The sequence below is a fragment of the Sciurus vulgaris genome (genome assembly GCF_902686455.1).
Source record: "Sciurus vulgaris genome assembly, chromosome: 3".
NCBI lineage: Eukaryota > Metazoa > Chordata > Mammalia > Rodentia > Sciuridae > Sciurus > Sciurus vulgaris.
The window spans coordinates 53,127,884-53,145,373 of record NC_136463.1 but is presented as its reverse complement, the minus strand read 5'-3'; the positions used below and the strand labels follow the sequence as shown (position 1 = coordinate 53,145,373).

The window sequence follows — 17,490 nt, the reverse complement described above, 5'->3', positions numbered from 1 at the left end:
GCGCATTGTGGGACTGTCTGGGAATGTCTTAGGTCCTCAAACAGTCAGCAGATGGAGGGCACAGCCTTGACTTTTCAAGTGCCTTATTTATATACTAGTTAGTGCTCAGTATTTCAGACTAATGGAAGAATAGATTGTCTCCAGTATGAAGTTCTGTCGCTGGCTCTTTGCGGTTCCAAAATCCGTGGATATTTGTCACCGCTTGCAGCAACAACTTGCATGGGTCTTATGGGTGGTGGAGTGGAAACTGAGGCATTTCTATCTTTCTCTTTAGTGCGCTGCTTTCTTGCTTGTTTGTTTATAGAGGATAGAGGAAATGAGGTTTACTTGCTTTGAGAGGAGAGAGAGAGAGACCTTGCTTATCAGAGAGAAAGAGACTTTGCTTAAGAGAGATTTTGAAAGAAGGATAGGCTTTTCTTAGAGCTTAGAGGAAGAGAGACTTGCTACGCCTCACTTAAGTTCTGCTGCTTCCCACTGGTGCGTCCTGCATCCTGTGAACTAAGGGTGTGTCCACCCAAGGTGCCCTAGTGATGCGTCTCAGTTCTCCATTCCGCGATCTGCCTTCCGCCGCTGCCTGCTAGCTGCTGTGCCGCTTTTCCCTACTAGCCGCCGTCGTGCATTTCCTAGCTGCTTTCGTGTTTGAGTCTTCTTCTACTGCTTTTCTGCTAATGGCTGCTGTGGCGTGTTTTCCCCTCTGGCTGCTGCCGCGCGTGTGTCTTCTGCTGCTGTTTTTCTGCTAATGGCTGCTGTGTCCCTACTAGCTGCTTCCGCACGTGTCTTCTGCTACTGTTTTTCTGCTAATGGCTGCTGTCCGTCCCTACTAGCTGCTGTGTTCTTTCTTCTGGCTGCTGCCGCCGCTTTTCCCTACTAGCTGCTGCGTTCTTTCTTCTGGCTGCTGCCGCCGCTTTTCCCTACTAGCTGCTGCCGCGTGTTTTTCCCTCTGGCTGCTGCCGTGCGTGTGTCCTAGCTGCTTCCGTGTGTGTGTCTTCTTCTCCTGCTTTTCTGCTAATGGCTGCTGTGTCTGTCTTGCTCTGCCTAGCTTATATCACCTCCAGGAGGCGGAGAGCAGGGCCACGCCTCTTATGCAAAGATTAGGCAAGATGCTCCGAGCAGACAATTAGTGCTCGAGAACACATGTGCATACATTGTGTGCATGGACGAGAAAATCACCTGAGTGTGCTTATGTCTATTAACCTCCTCACTGCCAATGTGATCAGGTGCCATCCCGGCGCTGCCAACATGGCACAGCCCCCAACAAAGTTCCACTTCAGTACCAAAGGTTCAGAAGCCAGGTCCCCTTTTCTGGATATGCTCTCCTCAGGGATCCCGGCCACCTACCCCATTCCCATCTGGTTGTTCCCTTTTCCCATTCCTCCCTGTACTTACAGAGAAGGACCTTCCTGCCAGGTTTGAGGACTTGACCACCTCCGTCACACTGACATTCAGACATGTGTGGTCCATAATTGGAGCAGCAGTTGGGGGACAATGGGGGAACCCTGAAACTGAATGAGATGGGGACGTTAGGAATGAGTCTCCAGGGAAGTAGGGGAGTTGAAGATCCTGGGTCCTGAGAAGACCACCATAAATACATCCTCACACCTTCTTCCCCATTTAGCCCCTCCCCCCCTGCTTGTCTATCACTTCCTGATTCCATCTTGATCTTGATCCTACCCAGTTTCCTCTCCCTCCTCATCATCCTTCTTTCTTTCTTTGGAAAATCAACAAAGGTTCTGGATGCTCAGACCCAGCAGTCATATTGCTGACCCAAATCCCTACCCACCAGTCTTTCGTCATCTCCTCCTGTGCCCATTTTTCAAAAGAAGAAAGTTCTTTTGAACTTCTCTGCAACTACTGGGCATGTTAAGAATGTAGAGAAAAATTATGGCATTTGTAGACAAATGGATGCAGTTGGAGAATATCATTTTAAATGAGATAAGCTAATCTCAAAAAACCAAAGGACGAATGATCTCACTGATAAGTGGATGATGACACATATGGGGGGGGAAGGGGGCAAGAATGGAGGAAGGAGGGACTGTATAGAGGGATAAGAAGGGTGGGAGGGGGGGAGAAAAAAATAATAGAATGAATCAAAATTATTACCCTAGGTAAATGTATGATTACACAAACGGTACGCCTCTACTTCATGTACAAACAGAAACAAGATGTATCCCATTTGTTTATAATAAAAATGAATTTTAAAAAAATAAGAATGTAGAGAACAGCTGGCCCTAGTGACAGGTAGAGGTGATTAGGAGGGTATTGGTCCAAATAGTTGAGAGTGTTTCTTCAACCTTCTTAATAGGGTATAATGCATCAAAAATCATTTTTGTGTGACTGCTGCCAGATTTAATCTCTCCCTGCCAACTACAGAGAGTTCTTAGATGTTTTTGCCTCCAAGGGGAGTTTTGGTGTCATTATGCCAGTCCTGGCGGGGCTTGGGGGCAGGGAGGGAGAGAACTTGTGAAGGAAATAGAAGGCATACAATTTTAACCATAAGTGTTAACATTTATAGTTTGCTATATGCACACAAATTAGTGTCTACTAACTCTATTAAAATCTTTTAGAAGTGAAGAGGTTACAAGTAACTTGATCACACGGGTGACAAATGGTAAAGGTAGGTTTCAAACTCTTCCTACCTGGTTCTGCCACCTGCCCTCTTGACCCACTGCTGTATGACCACCGCTAAGTTTTGAGCCATCGACAGAATGATGTTTCTCCTTCATGGTGTTAAAGAGTTACACATACAGAATATCTTTGCTGTGAGAGGGTTTCATATGTCATCTGCAAATTCAACTTGCCTAGAAGTGATTTTATCAGACACTGATATTATTTCTGGAGTTTCTTCTTTGTATCAGATGCCAAAAAAGTTGAGAATCTGTGGTGCTCCTCTAAGAACACAAATGCACACAGATAGGGGTCACAATGGGGTGCTAGCAAAGCCACTGAGAATTTTAGTGAGGGTCCTCACTGGTAATTGAATGGGAGAGAAAGGATCAGACTCAGCTTCCTCAGCAGCATTTCAGTCTGAAATGTGTGTTTTTTAAGAAATATCCCAAATTCACTCTTTTTCTTTTTCTTTCTCTCTTTCTTTCTTTCTTTTTCTTTCTTTCTTTATTTATTTTTTTGGTACCACTAAGCCACATCCCCAGGCCTTTTTATTTTTTATTTTGAGACAAGGTCTCACTAAGTGACTTAGAGCCTCACTAAGTTACTGAAGCAGGCCTTGAACTTGCGAACCTCCTGCCTCAGCCTCCAGAGTTGCTGGGATTATAGGCATGCAGGGGTGCATGCCTGTAATCATTCATTCATTTTAAAAACAAATTTTGGGGTACAAAGAAGCACTTCATTTACTCAGCAAATATTCATTGAATATATACTATGAACTTGGACATGTGCTGGGCACAGGGGATAGACTGGGAAATAAGATATTTTTCTATGTGAGTGAATTTTCTTGTTTGCTCAGAATGATCTTCTAGAAGCATCTGTGGGTCACATTCCTGAAGTCTAGTCTGTTGAGCTCTGGCAACCCTAGGGAGGCAGTGGGGAGCAGTGGTGAGGAATGCAGCATGAGGCTGCCTGAGTTTGACCCCAGTTCTGACTCTTCTTCAGAGGTCACCTTGGGTAAGTAATTTTCTTTGCTTCAGTTTCCTCTCCAGTAAAAAGTTACTATCTCACGAGGCTAACATGCTTAAAGGAGTTCATGGGGCTAACACAGAACACTACCCTACCTTTGTACATGTGTGGAATGGTTGGTAACTCATGCTGCTGTCCTTTTCATTATTCCGGGAGACCAGGGATCTAACAGTGAGAGCTAATATTTATAATTTACTGTATGCACATAAGTTGGTATCTTTTATTAATTATCTCCATTTTTTTACAACAGGGTTCAAAATCCAAAATTCCCACATGCCCGTAACCCCAATGGCTCAGGAGGCTGATGCAGGAGGATTGCAAGTTCAAAACCAGCCTCAGATTACAAAGCAATAGTAACAAAAACAGCATGGTATTGGTACCAAAATAGACAGGTAGATCAATGGTACAGAATAGAGGACATGGACACAAACCCAAATAAATACAATTTTCTCATATTAGACAAAGGTGCCAAAAATATGCAATGGAGAAAAGATAGCCTCTTCAACAAATGGTGCTGGGAAAACTGGAAAACCATATGCAACAGAAAGAAACTAAACCCCTATCTCTCACCCTGCACAAAACTCGACTCAAAATGGATCAAGGACCTCAGAATCAGACCAGAGACCTTGCATCTTATAGAAGAAAAAGTAGGTCCAAACCTTCAACTTCTTGGCTTAGGAGCAGACTTCCTTAACAGGACTCCCATAGCACAAGAAATAAAAGCAAGAATCAACAACTAGAATAGATTCAAACTAAAAAGCTTTCTCTCAGCAAAGGAAACTATCAGTAAAGAGAGAGAGCCTACAGAGTGGGAGAAAATCTTTGCCACTCATACTTCAGATAGAGCGCTAATTTCCAGAATCTATAAAGAACTCAAAAAACTCTACACCAAGAATACAAATAATCCAATCGACAAATGGGCTAAGGAAATGAACAGACACTTCACAAAAGAAGATGTACAAGCAATCAACAGATATATGAAAAAATGTTCAACATCTCTAGTAATAAGAGAAATGCAAATCAAAACTACCCTAAGATTTCATCTCACCCCAATTAGAATGGCAATTATCAAAAACACAAGCAACAATAGGTGTTGGCGAGGATGTGGGGAGAAAGGTACACTCATACATTGCTGGTGGGGCTGCAAATTAGTGCATCCACTCTGGAAAGCAGTGTGGAGATTCCTTAGAAAACTTGGAATGGAACCACCATTTGACCCAGCTATCCCACTCCTTGGCCTATACCCAAAGGACTTAAAATCAGCATACTACAGAGATACAGCCACATCAATGTTCATAGCTGCTCAATTCACAATAGCCAGATTGTGGAACCAACCTAGATGCCCTTCAGTTGATGAATGGATAAAGAAACTGTGGCATATATATACAATGGAATATTACTCTGCCATGAAGAATGATAAAATTATGGCATTTGCAGGCAAATGGATGCAATTGGAGGATATCATGCTAAGTGAGATAAACCAATCTCAAAAAACTAAAGGACGAATGATCTCGCTGATAAGCGGATGAGGACATATAATGGGGAGTAGGAGGGGTTAGCGTTAGGGTTAGGGTTAGGGTTAGGTTTAGGGTTAGGGATAAGGAGGGAGGTAAGAATGGAGGAAGGAAGGACTGTATAGAGGGAAAAGAGGGGTGGGAGGGGTGGGGAGAAGGGAAAAATAACAGAATGAATCAAACAACATTGCCCTATGTAAATTTATGATTTTTAATAAAAAAAATGAAAAGAAAAAAAAACAGCTTCAGAAACTTAGTGAGGCCTTAAGCAACTTAGTGAGACCCTGTTTCAAAACATAAAAAGAGTTGGAGATGTGGCTCAGTGGTTAAGCACCCCTGGGTTCAATCCTGGAACTAAAAAATAAAAATAAAAAATCCCAAATTCCCAAACTATACAACCCATCCTGCAGGCCCAATTCAAAGGTGGTAGGTCACCTGCTTCCTTGGGTCCCTGGAGAGGCAGAGGTCCACCCTCAAGGTCCATGCTAGAGACTGGGTTACTTGACAGAAAGCCACCTGAGGGTAGGGGCCATGCTTCACCCAGCACAGCATGGCGCTCAGCTAACCCCAACCCTGGTTCTGTGATGGTGGGGATGATGTGGGCTCTCCTTCCCCTGGGTCCCCCTGGCTCCTCGTGCTTGGTCCTCTCCTCTCCTCTCTGCACCTTTCCCCTTCTCTTTCTTTGATCTGTATTCCTAACTTCTCACCTTCAGTTTCACTGGCAGGAATGGCCTTCAGGACCAGCCCAGTGGCCCTCAGGGTAGCGGTGACCTCTCGGGGTCGGTGACTGAGCAAGGCCTGGGAAGTGAGATTGAGGAACAGATGGGGCTTTCAGGACACGCCTGCCCCATGCATCCTCACATCCAGTCTCACTAATCCCATGCTTTCCACACCTGCCCTAGGAGTCTTGTCCTTGTCACTGATTCCCAGAAGGGTTTAGCAGAGAAAGCCTTAAAGAGTATTCCTAGCCCCAGCAAGCACAGGCAGCCTTCCAGTTCCAAAGGAATAAGAAGTCCCCACTGCCATCGATTCAAGCATGTGGTTAACTGGTGAGGAAGAAAAGTTTGAGCAAGGGGACAGCCCTCTTGTTTCCTAGATCACATCACCTCGTATTATAAAGTTAACCTTGACCCACCAGCGCCTGCACGACTCTCTGAAGACGGGGAAACTAGTGGCAGCTTCAAGAAAGGGGAAGAAGTTTCCTTTGGCTCTGTCTGCTTCCTTGCCCCCTACCCCATGTCCCTGAGGCCAGCTGCCATCAGGGGTACCTTCTGGCCATGTCCACACACACTGACCTTCTGGTAGCACATGGAGAGCTCTGCACCCGGGCCCTCAGTCACACCTCTCCTCCGGGGTGAAAAGCCCTCTGAGGGAAAATGAGCAGAGGCATGAGGCGTGAGACCCCCAGCCCTCTGCCCTGACTTTGCCTTCCCCCAGGCCATAGCTGAGCTGCTGGATTTACCAGGCAGCTCTCCCTGGACAGAGAGCAGCACATGGGGGACCATGCTGCCTTTCAGTTTGGGGGATCTTGAAGGGAGCAGAGGGCAGACCTGGCATCAGCAGAGGTGTGGGGTGGAGCAGGGACAGATGAGGTGGTGTCACGGGCTGAGAGGTGGGAGGCAAAACTTGGGGGAAGCAGAGTCAGGGAGAGTTCTGGGAAAAGGGAAGTAGAAGCTCACCTTTGGGGATCCTGGAGTCTTGAATTTTCACCTTCAGTTCAGTGAGGAAAATGTCTTCTGTAGGGTCCTGGCTCAGGTCACTAAACATCTGGCAAGAGGAAGAGATGGAGAGGGGATAGGAGGGAGGGAAGAAAGAGGAGATATGGAGAAGACTGCCTCTGACTCCACTGCCGAGGATGCCCAGAAGCAGGGCAGGTGTCCCCCACCCAACCTGCCAATGCTAGATTCTGAGCTTCATGAAACGACTACCTGGGTTTGAATCTAATCATATCTATAGCAATATAAAATACAGTCATGTGTCACAGAACCATGTTTTGGTCAACAACGGGATCATATCAGCAGTGGTCCCACAGGATTACAATGGAGCTGAAAAATCCCCATCACCTAGAGAGGCAAGTTCATGGCACATGCGGGAGGTGATGCTGGTGGAAAAAAACCTGTGCTGCCAATCATAGAAAAACATCATACATACAATTATGTACACAGTATTTGAAGATGATTATACATGATTATGCTACTAGATTGCATATTACACTGTTTTTATTGCCATTTCATGGTGCATTCCTTCTACATATAAGTAAGAAACAGTTCCCTGTAAAGCAGCGTACTTTATACATCTCATATGTATATACCAGCAGCAACTTTATACATCTCATGTTTACTGCGTTTCTAGATTGCAATGAAAGGCTGCATCAAGATGCCATCCAGACTGGTGTAAATTCACACACTCTAGGATGTTTTCACAATGACAAAATCATCCAATAGCAAAGTTCTCGAGTCCTGTCCCTGTTGTTAAGCAGCACATGAATCTTTATAATTATTGGAAGGAAACTGACGAAAACCCCACACTACCCAGTAACCATATGGTCTGAAGGGGAGGGCAGGTGGGAGACAAAATTTCCATTAGGAAGGGGTAGAGGACTGAGGACCAGAGAGAAGTCAATCCTTCAATGTCATAGAGAAGCCTGGAGCTGAGTGAGGGAAGGGACTGTGAGGGCCAGTTTAACCTTGGGGAGACTCCAAGGGAAAGGGGCAGAGAAGAGACAAGAGATGGGGACTGGCTGGGGGGAAGAGAAAGGGTGTCTGGACAACACGGAAGAGTGACCCAAGACTTTTTGAGGACAGGGATGTGAGAAAGAGAAATGAAGCCTCTGAAAGCTGGGAGGGAGGCCATGGTGTGTCCTATTGACCGTTAGCAACTTCACAGATGCTGATGTTATTAACCGATACACAAGACATGCTGTGTGACCATGAGGTATCAAGACAAAATCAGACCCCTCAACAAACACGTCCAAATAAGATACAAACAGGGACATTGTGCAGCCATCCCCCTATCTTCCCATGCCAGCAATACAATTCCTTAGCTGATTTCTTAGCCTCACCAGTAAAAATTAAGTAAGTCGCCGACTTACTCCCATTTCTTGCCAGCACCCAATCCAAAGCAAAGTCTTGCTTTCTTCACCCTCCCCCAAATCCTGGAACACAGCCCAAATTCCAGAGTTAAGGTCTTCCTAGCAGCCCTTCCTGGTGCCCCATGGCACCCCCTGGTGGGGATTCCCCCTCAGTGCAACAAGTCAGCAAACACGGCAGCTACCAGTTGAACTCTCCAGACCAGGGGCCAAAGGGTATAGAGAGATGCCAAAGCTTTAGTTTTAAGTTATTCCTGTTGACAAGATGTTTACTTCCTTTGCCACTGTGAGATGATTGTTTATTTTGTAGTGTTTTAGTTTGCTCTCTGAAACTCTAGAAGAGGGCCTAAATCCTGCATTTATGTCAAAATCAGGAAGGCAATAAGTAAAATATCTGCTTCAGGATGCAGACTGAAGAATAAAACTTGGTAAGATAGGAAGCTGGAGGTGGAGATGGACGTGAGGTATCAATTTTCAGGTGCTGGCAGAAATGTCAGAGCACAAGACCTTCTCTACATTGTGCAATGGGGAGTCAGGCAAATATCAGTTAGGTTTTCAGTAGCAGGGTGACCCCAATTGCTTTGTAGGATGACATACCTATGACCAAGTCTATAACACAGTGGTTTGCTGTGGGACTGTGTGTGGGTTGGACCTTTGGATACAGGAGCACAAAAGCAGGAAGAAACAAGGGACAGAGACCCAGGGGGACTCAGGAGTTCCTTTCGTTGGGAGATTCTTCTGCACTGGACCCTCTGGTGGGCACTTGACATACACGACCTCCAAAGTGTTAACTTGCCCAGAGTCCTAAGTAGCAAAGCAGGGGTTCTAATCTAAGTTCTTCACAGTGTCTGGGCATCTTTTATGTGTCTACAGCCTTGCCCTCATCATCTTCTCTTTACTATAATTTTCTACTAATTTGAATTCTCACAGGAACATTGAGATAGGTGAAGATTATATTCCCATTTTATATATGGGGAAAATTAATTTTGGAGAGGGAGAGGTGCCCATGATCTCAAAGCCAGCAAGGGGTGGGACCAAAGACACAGCTTTTAGAAGACACTGTTTTACTAGCACATAGTGTCTGTAATTGCATATTCATTCCACTCGTTGATCCCGCCAGGAACAGTGTCCACTTGTACGAGCAAGTGCGTATGCTGTTACGTGCACACACACACATAAGGGTGCGTTTTACTGTGTTAAGAGCAGGATATTCAAGGATGAGCAGCATGCAATTACTTATTTCAAGGGATGCCTAGTTTGGGTGAGGATCAATATATATCTGCAGGAATATTACAGATCGGTAGATGATACTCTAGAGCCACACCCAGAACATTATGGTTACGCAGAGAAGCAGTACCCAATCCAGCTGGGGTGAGCAGAATGTAGATCAGGGCAGTTTTGTATAGGATGGGAATCATGAAGGGTGAAGGAGGGGATGTGAGGTGGGGGAGAGATGGCATTCCAGACCTAGGGCATGGCATGGGCAAAGACCTAGAGGTGAGAGTATCAGGACAGGTGAAGAAAACCAAGGCAGAATAAAGGAGCTGCTGGACCAAGGAGCATCTCTGCAGACAACAGAGGGGAACTGTCAGAAAGGTGAGGGAAGGGCCAGGAGGGAGTGCTACAAAAGTCAAAGGAGCTGGGTGCGATGGCACACACCTGTAACCCCAAAGGCTGAGGCAGGAGGGTCATGAGTTTAAGGTCAGTCTCAGCAACTTAGGGAGGCCCCAAGCAACTCAGCAAGACCTTGTCTCTAAATAAAATATGAAGATATGAAAAAGGTCTAGAGATGTTACTCAGTGGTTAAGTACCCCTGGGTTCAATCCCCAGTACAAAAAAAAAAAAAAGTCAAGGGGGGGCAGCCTCAAGAAGGGGGACATATATGCTTTCACTTAGGTAACTTGGATGCAAACATAGCTGTTATATACTTAATCCTATGGACAAATGAAACAAGTGTAGTGGGAGAGGCCTAGTAAGCTGGGACTGGAGATATCCTTGACTTGGTGACCTGGGGTCACTGAAAAGAACAGGTTGAGAACAGCTAGCCTGCCGTGGTGTGAGGATCAAGGGGGACGGGGGGAATGGGGTGGTGAGTCAGGCTGACACGAGGCCTCCGGCTCCCTGGCCACAGCAACTGGTGTGGGGATAAGTTCTTTCCTGCTCTTTCCTGGTATTGGAAGAGAAGCACTCTTTCCACTGGGGCTGCTAAGCTAGACAAATGTGGACTTGGAACTGCTGGTGGTCATCTTGCCATAAGGTGAAAGCTGGGGAGAGGGCAGAGGGGAAGAGGGAGATATGGTAACACTCAATTCCAGCTTTCCGAAGTGACATTAGCCTTGAACTTTTCAGCAATGTGAACCAATAGATTTTCTTTCTTTCTTAACCCAGTTTTTAAGATTTCTGTTACTTGCTACTAAAAGAATCCTCCCCAGAACAAGATGGGAGGCAAAAAGGATTGGGGAGATGTTGGTCAAAGAATACAAAATTTCAGTTAAATAGGAATAAGTTCAAGAGATCTATTGTACAACATGGTGACTATGGTTAATATAATGCATTGTATCCTCAAAACCTGCTGGGCTGGGGGTGTAGCTCAGCTGTAGAGCATTTGACTAGCATGCACCAGGGTTCCACTTCCAGCACCAGAAAAAGAATTAGTAAGAGTAGATTGTGTTTTCCCCATGAAAAATGAGTGTGTGAGATAGCACATATGTTAATCATCTCAATATAGTCATTCTACAATACATTCATATTTTAAAGCAACCTGTTATATGCCACAGATACATACAGATTTTGTTAATAAAAACTAATGGTCATATTTAAGCTAACTTGTAATAGTCCTTTACTGCAGAAATAAAAATGGAATGTGGAGCATTTTATAGTCTCTGTTTCCTGCTGCTGTATAATCTACATTCAAAAGCTGTTTAGATAGTGCATTTGAATACTATCTGAACAAACCCACCTCAATGACAAGTGTTGGTATAACTTTAAGGGTTAGGGATGTAGCCCAGTGGTAGAGTGTTTGCCTAGAATGTACAAGGCCCTGGGTTCAATTCCGGTACTGCCCCCCAAAAAAGTAACTCTATTGTCTATTTCTTATGTGAATTACTAACCATCATTTTTTTTTTCATGATGTCTCCTGGTAAACCTGTTGAATTATTAACCAGAAACATATTTGGACATTTTTAATTAAAATAGAATCTTAAAATATTTTTCAAAATGAAGCAGGAGCCAGGAACAGAATTTTGTCAGTGCAGATGCTAAAAGGAGGACTTGATGGTCACAAGCAGGGTCAATGCCAATGAGGCTCCTTCCCCATTGGGAATCCCCATTCTACAATCTACAGTTTGTGATGGGCTGACAGATCTGGCTCCATGAGAACGTTATAGGCCAGACTCTAAGGGAAATGACTAAACAGACTCCATTTTGCTCTGAGACTCCATGTTATGTTGGAAATAAGCTTGTCCCATGGGAACAGCCCACCTCTGTACCCATCATCAGTTACTTAGTGTGACATGTTTAACAATACAGAATGATAATTCCTATGTAAAGAAAAATTGCTCTCTTTTGATTCCTATTGCTCCTAAACAATGTACCATGTGAACAGTGATTGTGTGGATTTTAGTCACCATTCTTTAGTTTGTACCTAGGTAAGGGTCATTTTGACCCACTTCCCCCTCTGTCAATGATCTCATGATGTTAATGTGTAATTTTGAATCATAGCAACAAACACTTATGATTAATGTGATTTTTGGTATAAGAACCCCTACAACCCTGTGGTCGCGGCTGTTCTCCCAATAGCCATTTTTTGGGGCATTGTGTGAGACAGTCAGCTGGCTGGCTTGATAAAGACTCTCAAATATGGACTTCTCAGTGGTGATCGGTCTGTTCTTAAATTGTGCCCCATAACACAGTTGTGCTGCTTACTGTACCCCAGGGCTCAGACCATGTGCCTCCTGGGACCCGAGTTTTAAGGGTTTGTGTAGAATAAAGCCAGGATGCAAGTGTGTTGGTCTCTTCTGTGGTCTCTGCAGTAAGGGCCACTAAGAAAACACCAGTGGTCAGTAGAAACTGATCAGTCTTAGAGGGAAGAAGAAAGAAACCACAGCCTTCCAACACAGCTCATAAAACAGCCATCTCAGCTCATAAGAACTGGGTAATTCTGGGAATCAAGGATTTAAAAGGCCAAATTCTCTTTCACCATTGAATGCCACCCAAGGTATGGTGTTTGGGAAAAAAAAGTCAGAGATAAAATGGAGACCTGAAAAAAGTTCAATCCTTCAGGTTTGCTCCTACCAAACCCTGTTGCTATGCACACCTTTAAGGGGAAAATAAATGGGAACTTTATTCATCAATGGGCTCAAAAGTTTGTTTTGTTAGTTTTCAGTTACCAAGACCAAACGATGGAGACAAATGGGTGAAAGTGAACGACAGAGGAGGAAGGCCCAAGAGGAAGTCAAAGCATGAGAGAGAAGAGGATGAGGGGCCCTGAACTGGAGAAGGTCTACATCCACCCGGGGAGAGTCTGTGAAGATGGGGATGGGTGTAGACCCATTTCTGGATGTGGGTAGGAAGTTGGGAGGAGCAAATAACTTCCCTTTCTCTTTGTTCAGTGGACTGGGTGGACAAGCCCTTTTCTGAATGGAAGGGCTTAAGGAAAGAGGTGGACGATTGGAACAGTCATTGTCCTAAAGTAAGAGGGAGCTCACCAGGAAGCTCTGTGGGCACCGCTGAGGGAGGATACTAGGAAGACATCAAGCCAAAGGGGCCTAGAAACTCAACCTTAGCAAAATGTAGGGCACACTGTAGCACTGATCTGGGCTTGGGTTTTGGCAGGAGGGGAGAGAGTAGGGAAGGAATGCAAAAGGAAGTGAGGGACAAGATAAGAGAATAGTTAAGATGAAAAATTGATTAGCATGGAAGAACTTGTAGTGAGAATGTGAGAACTTGCAGTGACTAGAGGTCTCCTTGAGTCTGTAGCAAGGTGTAGCAGGGGAGAAAATGAGAGCCTTGGAACAATGGGAATTCATGACCAGACTGGAAAACAGAATTCAGAGCAGACTGTCCCTGATTCCCAGTCATCTGCTTCTAATTCTAATACTAATACTTCTAATTCTAATACTCTGAGGTATTAGAAGTTAATAATTATCAGATTCATTCAGAGACTAAGAAGATAAAGTTAACAATCAAAAGTGTTTGGATGTGTTCATGATTTGCAGCCTGGTGACCAGTGCTTCCCTAGAACCAGGGTACTTGCGTGGTAAGATCTTGTAGTTCCACAGGCTGGCATGGTAGCCTTGGAGCCCTGCCGGGAGACTTACCTTGACTGTGTATATCTGGAAATAGATGGGTTGGGTCCCCATGCGAACATAATAGGTGAGGACATCCAGGATGAAGGGATCCACGGTCCGGGATGTGTCCAGGCAGGGAGGCTGTGGGAGAATGGGGAATGTCTTAAGCCATCTCCCTTCAGGATGCTGTGGGAGGTGCCATTTTCTTAATAGAAAAATTCCAAAGCCCCCACATATGCTCTATCCATCTGGTCCTTTAATATACTCCAAACCTTTCTGACCACCAATCAAAATATACCTGTCTAGAGCTCCATTTCCCCAGGGAATCTGATTCACTTCAATTCCACAGACACATATTAAGCACCTAAATGTGTAAGGCACCATGTTGGTTCTTTGGGGGAGGTAAGATGCTTGTGAGCATAACTCAAGATGAAAGAGCCTGATAGGATTCTAGGTTTGGAGTGGCTACTTTTTTTTTTTTTTTTTTTTTTTTTTTTTGTACCAGGGATTGAACTCAGGGGCACTCGACCACTGAGCCACATCTCCAGCCCTATATTTTATTTAGAGACAGGGTTTCACTGAGTTGCTTAGCACCTCACTTTTGCTGAGGCTAGTTTTGAACTTGTGATCCTCCTGCTTTAGCCTCCTGAGATGCTGGGATTACAGGTGTGAGCCACCACACCTGGCTTGGCTACTCGTTTTTGAGGCCTGAGTTTCCTTCAAGGGAAAATAAGAGGTTGAACCATGTGATCTTTTGTCTTTCAGCTCTGCTGATCTCCGGATCTATTAACAAACTGACTAATAAACTAAATTGGTGGTCCATGCCTGTAATCCCACCTACTTGGAAGGCTGAGGCAGGAGGACCACAAGTTCAAGGCCAGCCTGGGCAACATAGTGAGATTCCCATCTAATTAATTAATTAGCATGTTTGCATGTTATTGGGAATGGACTTAGTGCCCTATCCTCCTTGATGTCCTCAGCCCCATATGATTGCAGAGCATAACAAATAGGGTTTTTAGGCAAACAGAACATTTACATAGAATGCAATACAGATTGGATATACCTTATTCAAAATACTTGATTTCAATTTTTTTCAGATTTTGGAATATGTGCATAGGTAATGAGATATCTTGGTGATGGAACCCAAGTCTAAACATAAAATATGTTTTGTTCCATATAGGCCTTATACACATAGTCTGAAAGTATGCTTAGTGCTTCTGCATTTTGACTGTGACCTATCACATGAGATCAGCTATGGAATTTTCCATTTGTAGTCTCATGATGGTGCTCAAAAAGTTTTGAATTTTAGAGCCTTTCAAGTTTAGGGGTTTTGGATTAGGAACACTCAACCTGTAGTATCAGAGTTGGAAAGAAGCTCAGATTTTATGTCTTCTAACTCACATCTCATCCCATAAGATGTCTTTTGACTTGCACATCTGGTTTATCGGAATACTACTTTCTTCCAAAGGTCACACTGAGGAACTATGAACTTGTTCTAATAATGCTATCACTGCTCACAATGCTTACATTTTCCTCATACAGAAACTGCTTTTCGAGTAAGCATAAAAGCCATCCAATTTGTTAATTTTAAAGGGAAGAATAGAGGAACAAAACCAAAATCTTGCATATGTCTCAGTGGGAAAAAAAAAGGCATTAACAGAGAAGGACAAATGAGTGTTCCTCCTGTAATATCCTCCAGCTTTCAGGAAACAGTATTTTAATATCCAGCTAAACAGTTTTTCATGTACATATGAGGATATCATAATTCAGAATAAATGAACATCCTGCCCAGACACCTTTATTCAAATAAAATATCCACGATGAGCCAATCCATCAAGTGATAAAACAAAATGGGGCACTCAGTATGTGGCAGGTTAAATAATAAATGGGTAAAAGTGATACACTTTATGTTATATACCTTTTACCATAATTGTAAAAAAACTAAAATATATATACATCAATAACTTCCTTTGATACTAGAAATAGTTTCTCCCAAATATAAGGGGATAAAGATAACAACTGGCAACAGCAAGAAACATTCTCAAACAAAAGGAATAAGTTTAGTGAAAAATGGCCAAAAGTTCTCTGATGAGAGCTATAATTATACTGATGGATAGATAGGAAGTTTTTGAAAAATGAAGAGTTACATCCCAGAGAGGGGTAACTTCATGCACTCAAGATGCTAATTCTCCTCTAAGTTGCAATCAAAATCCCAAAAAAATTTAGGAAAAGAAAAACAAAACTTGAAATGCAATTCTAAAGTTTATCAGGAAAGATATATAAACCAGCCAGATCTGAAAAATTTTGTAAAAGAAGAGTAAGTGTAGGCTTACCCTGCCAGATATTAAAATATAAAAGTGTTAATGTGTATGGAACTGCATAGATCAACGAGAGATAATAAGTATCCAGAAATAAACTCCAGCATATGTAAGAATTTATAAATAATAAATGTGGCATATCAAATGAGTGAGGCAAGATGGTTCAGGCAATTAATAGCTTTAGGACAACTGGTTAAACCTTTGGGGAAAAACAAAAATTATATGCTTCTTGCAAAACACTAAGATTAATTGCAGATGGGCTAATTAATGAAATGCAAAAACTGAGGCACTAAAAGTGTTTTGGGTAAATTATCAGTGAATATGTAATCTTGGTATAAAGGAGGTCTTTCAAAGCAAGGTTCCAAAGGCAGAAAACATAAAGAATAAAAGTGGAATATATGACTATACAAAATTGTTAAATTCTGCAAGGCAAACAACCGATAGATAAATTACAAAGAGGAAAAAATATCTGCAACATCTGTGACAGCAAAAAGGGTATAACTGAATATATCAAGGCCTTCTCAGGTCAGTTCTCTCCCCACTCCCAGCCATGCTTGGGGTGTGGCAGAATGGTCTATTCTTTTAACAGGGAATGTGGTTTGGAGTCAGGCTGCCTGGTTCCAAGTGGGACACCACTACTCATTTATGTTACCTGGGTCAAGTAACCAAATCTCTTTATGCCTCAACTTCTTGGTCTGTAAAATGGGGTTATAGCAACAATTCCACTTGGAGTCATGAGTACCTACCTGGCTGGGTGGTGTGAGAATTGAATAAGCAATTCTCTTGGTGTAAGTGCTTAGAACATTGTAAGTGTTCAGGAAACACTGGCTGTTAACAATCACAGAAAAAATGATCCTAGGAAGTTCACAAAAGAAGGGCTGTCCTTGGCCTACACACTTACAAAAGAATATTTTACTCTGCCTTTTCCACAATAGTCTGGTCCAACATAGGTGCCTTTCAAGACACTGGTTGAAGGGGACTCTTCCCTTGCATTCCCTTCTGACCTCATTTCATCCTCCTCAGCCCCTTTGAGACTGACTCTTGAGGTCAGGGGTCAAGTGCAATATCTCAAAAGGAACTCCTTCCAACTCCATCCCACCCCACTTCCCCACTTGGCTCTTCTGTCTCCCATTTTGTGCAGACCCTCTGCCCCTCCCTCCCTCGCACCCTCACTGCCCCTACCATCTCAGCCAGCTTGTGGATGGCGGGACACAGGGTGTTGACGATGCTCTCGTACCATGGGTCTGCACGGCCCAGGAATGCAGCCAGCTCTCCCAGCTCCGGTTGCCGGGATGCCGTGGGCTCCTGGGGAGAAGGGGATGGGACAGACTTATTAGGCCCTCCCTTGCTGGTCAGAGGACCCCAGACACCAGGGCCTATCCTTATGAATGGAGTTCAATTGTTTAACCCTCTCCAGGCCTCCACTTCCACACCATGGGAACACAAGTTAGTGTTCTATTTCATAAGCTCAGGCAAAGCAGGAAGAGCCTTTGCCAAAGGTCACTTGCCAGGGATATTAAAAAATGATTTCGGGAGTCCAGGTGTGTGTGTACATGTGCATGTGTGTGCATGCGAGAGGGACACAGAGAGGGACACCCACATCTGAGGAGAAGATTGCAACTAATTCCATTACAAAAACACAATGAAAC

At 43.9% G+C, this 17,490-nt stretch overlaps 1 protein-coding gene across 2 annotated transcripts in view; it reads right to left on the bottom strand.

The window, feature by feature from the left end:
• The window catches only part of PIK3R6 (phosphoinositide-3-kinase regulatory subunit 6), a 70,800-nt gene that overhangs the window by 8,553 nt on the left and 44,757 nt on the right, over positions 1-17,490 (bottom strand). For both annotated transcript variants that reach the window (XM_079133071.1, XM_079133072.1), the window contains 6 exons: positions 17,024-17,146; positions 13,554-13,664; positions 6,827-6,914; positions 6,443-6,513; positions 5,855-5,945; positions 1,387-1,502 (listed from right to left, as the gene is read on the bottom strand). In XM_079133071.1, the coding sequence (XP_078989197.1) occupies positions 1,387-1,502; positions 5,855-5,945; positions 6,443-6,513; positions 6,827-6,914; positions 13,554-13,664; positions 17,024-17,146 (600 nt within the window). The remainder of the gene's footprint in view (positions 1-1,386; positions 1,503-5,854; positions 5,946-6,442; positions 6,514-6,826; positions 6,915-13,553; positions 13,665-17,023; positions 17,147-17,490) is intronic.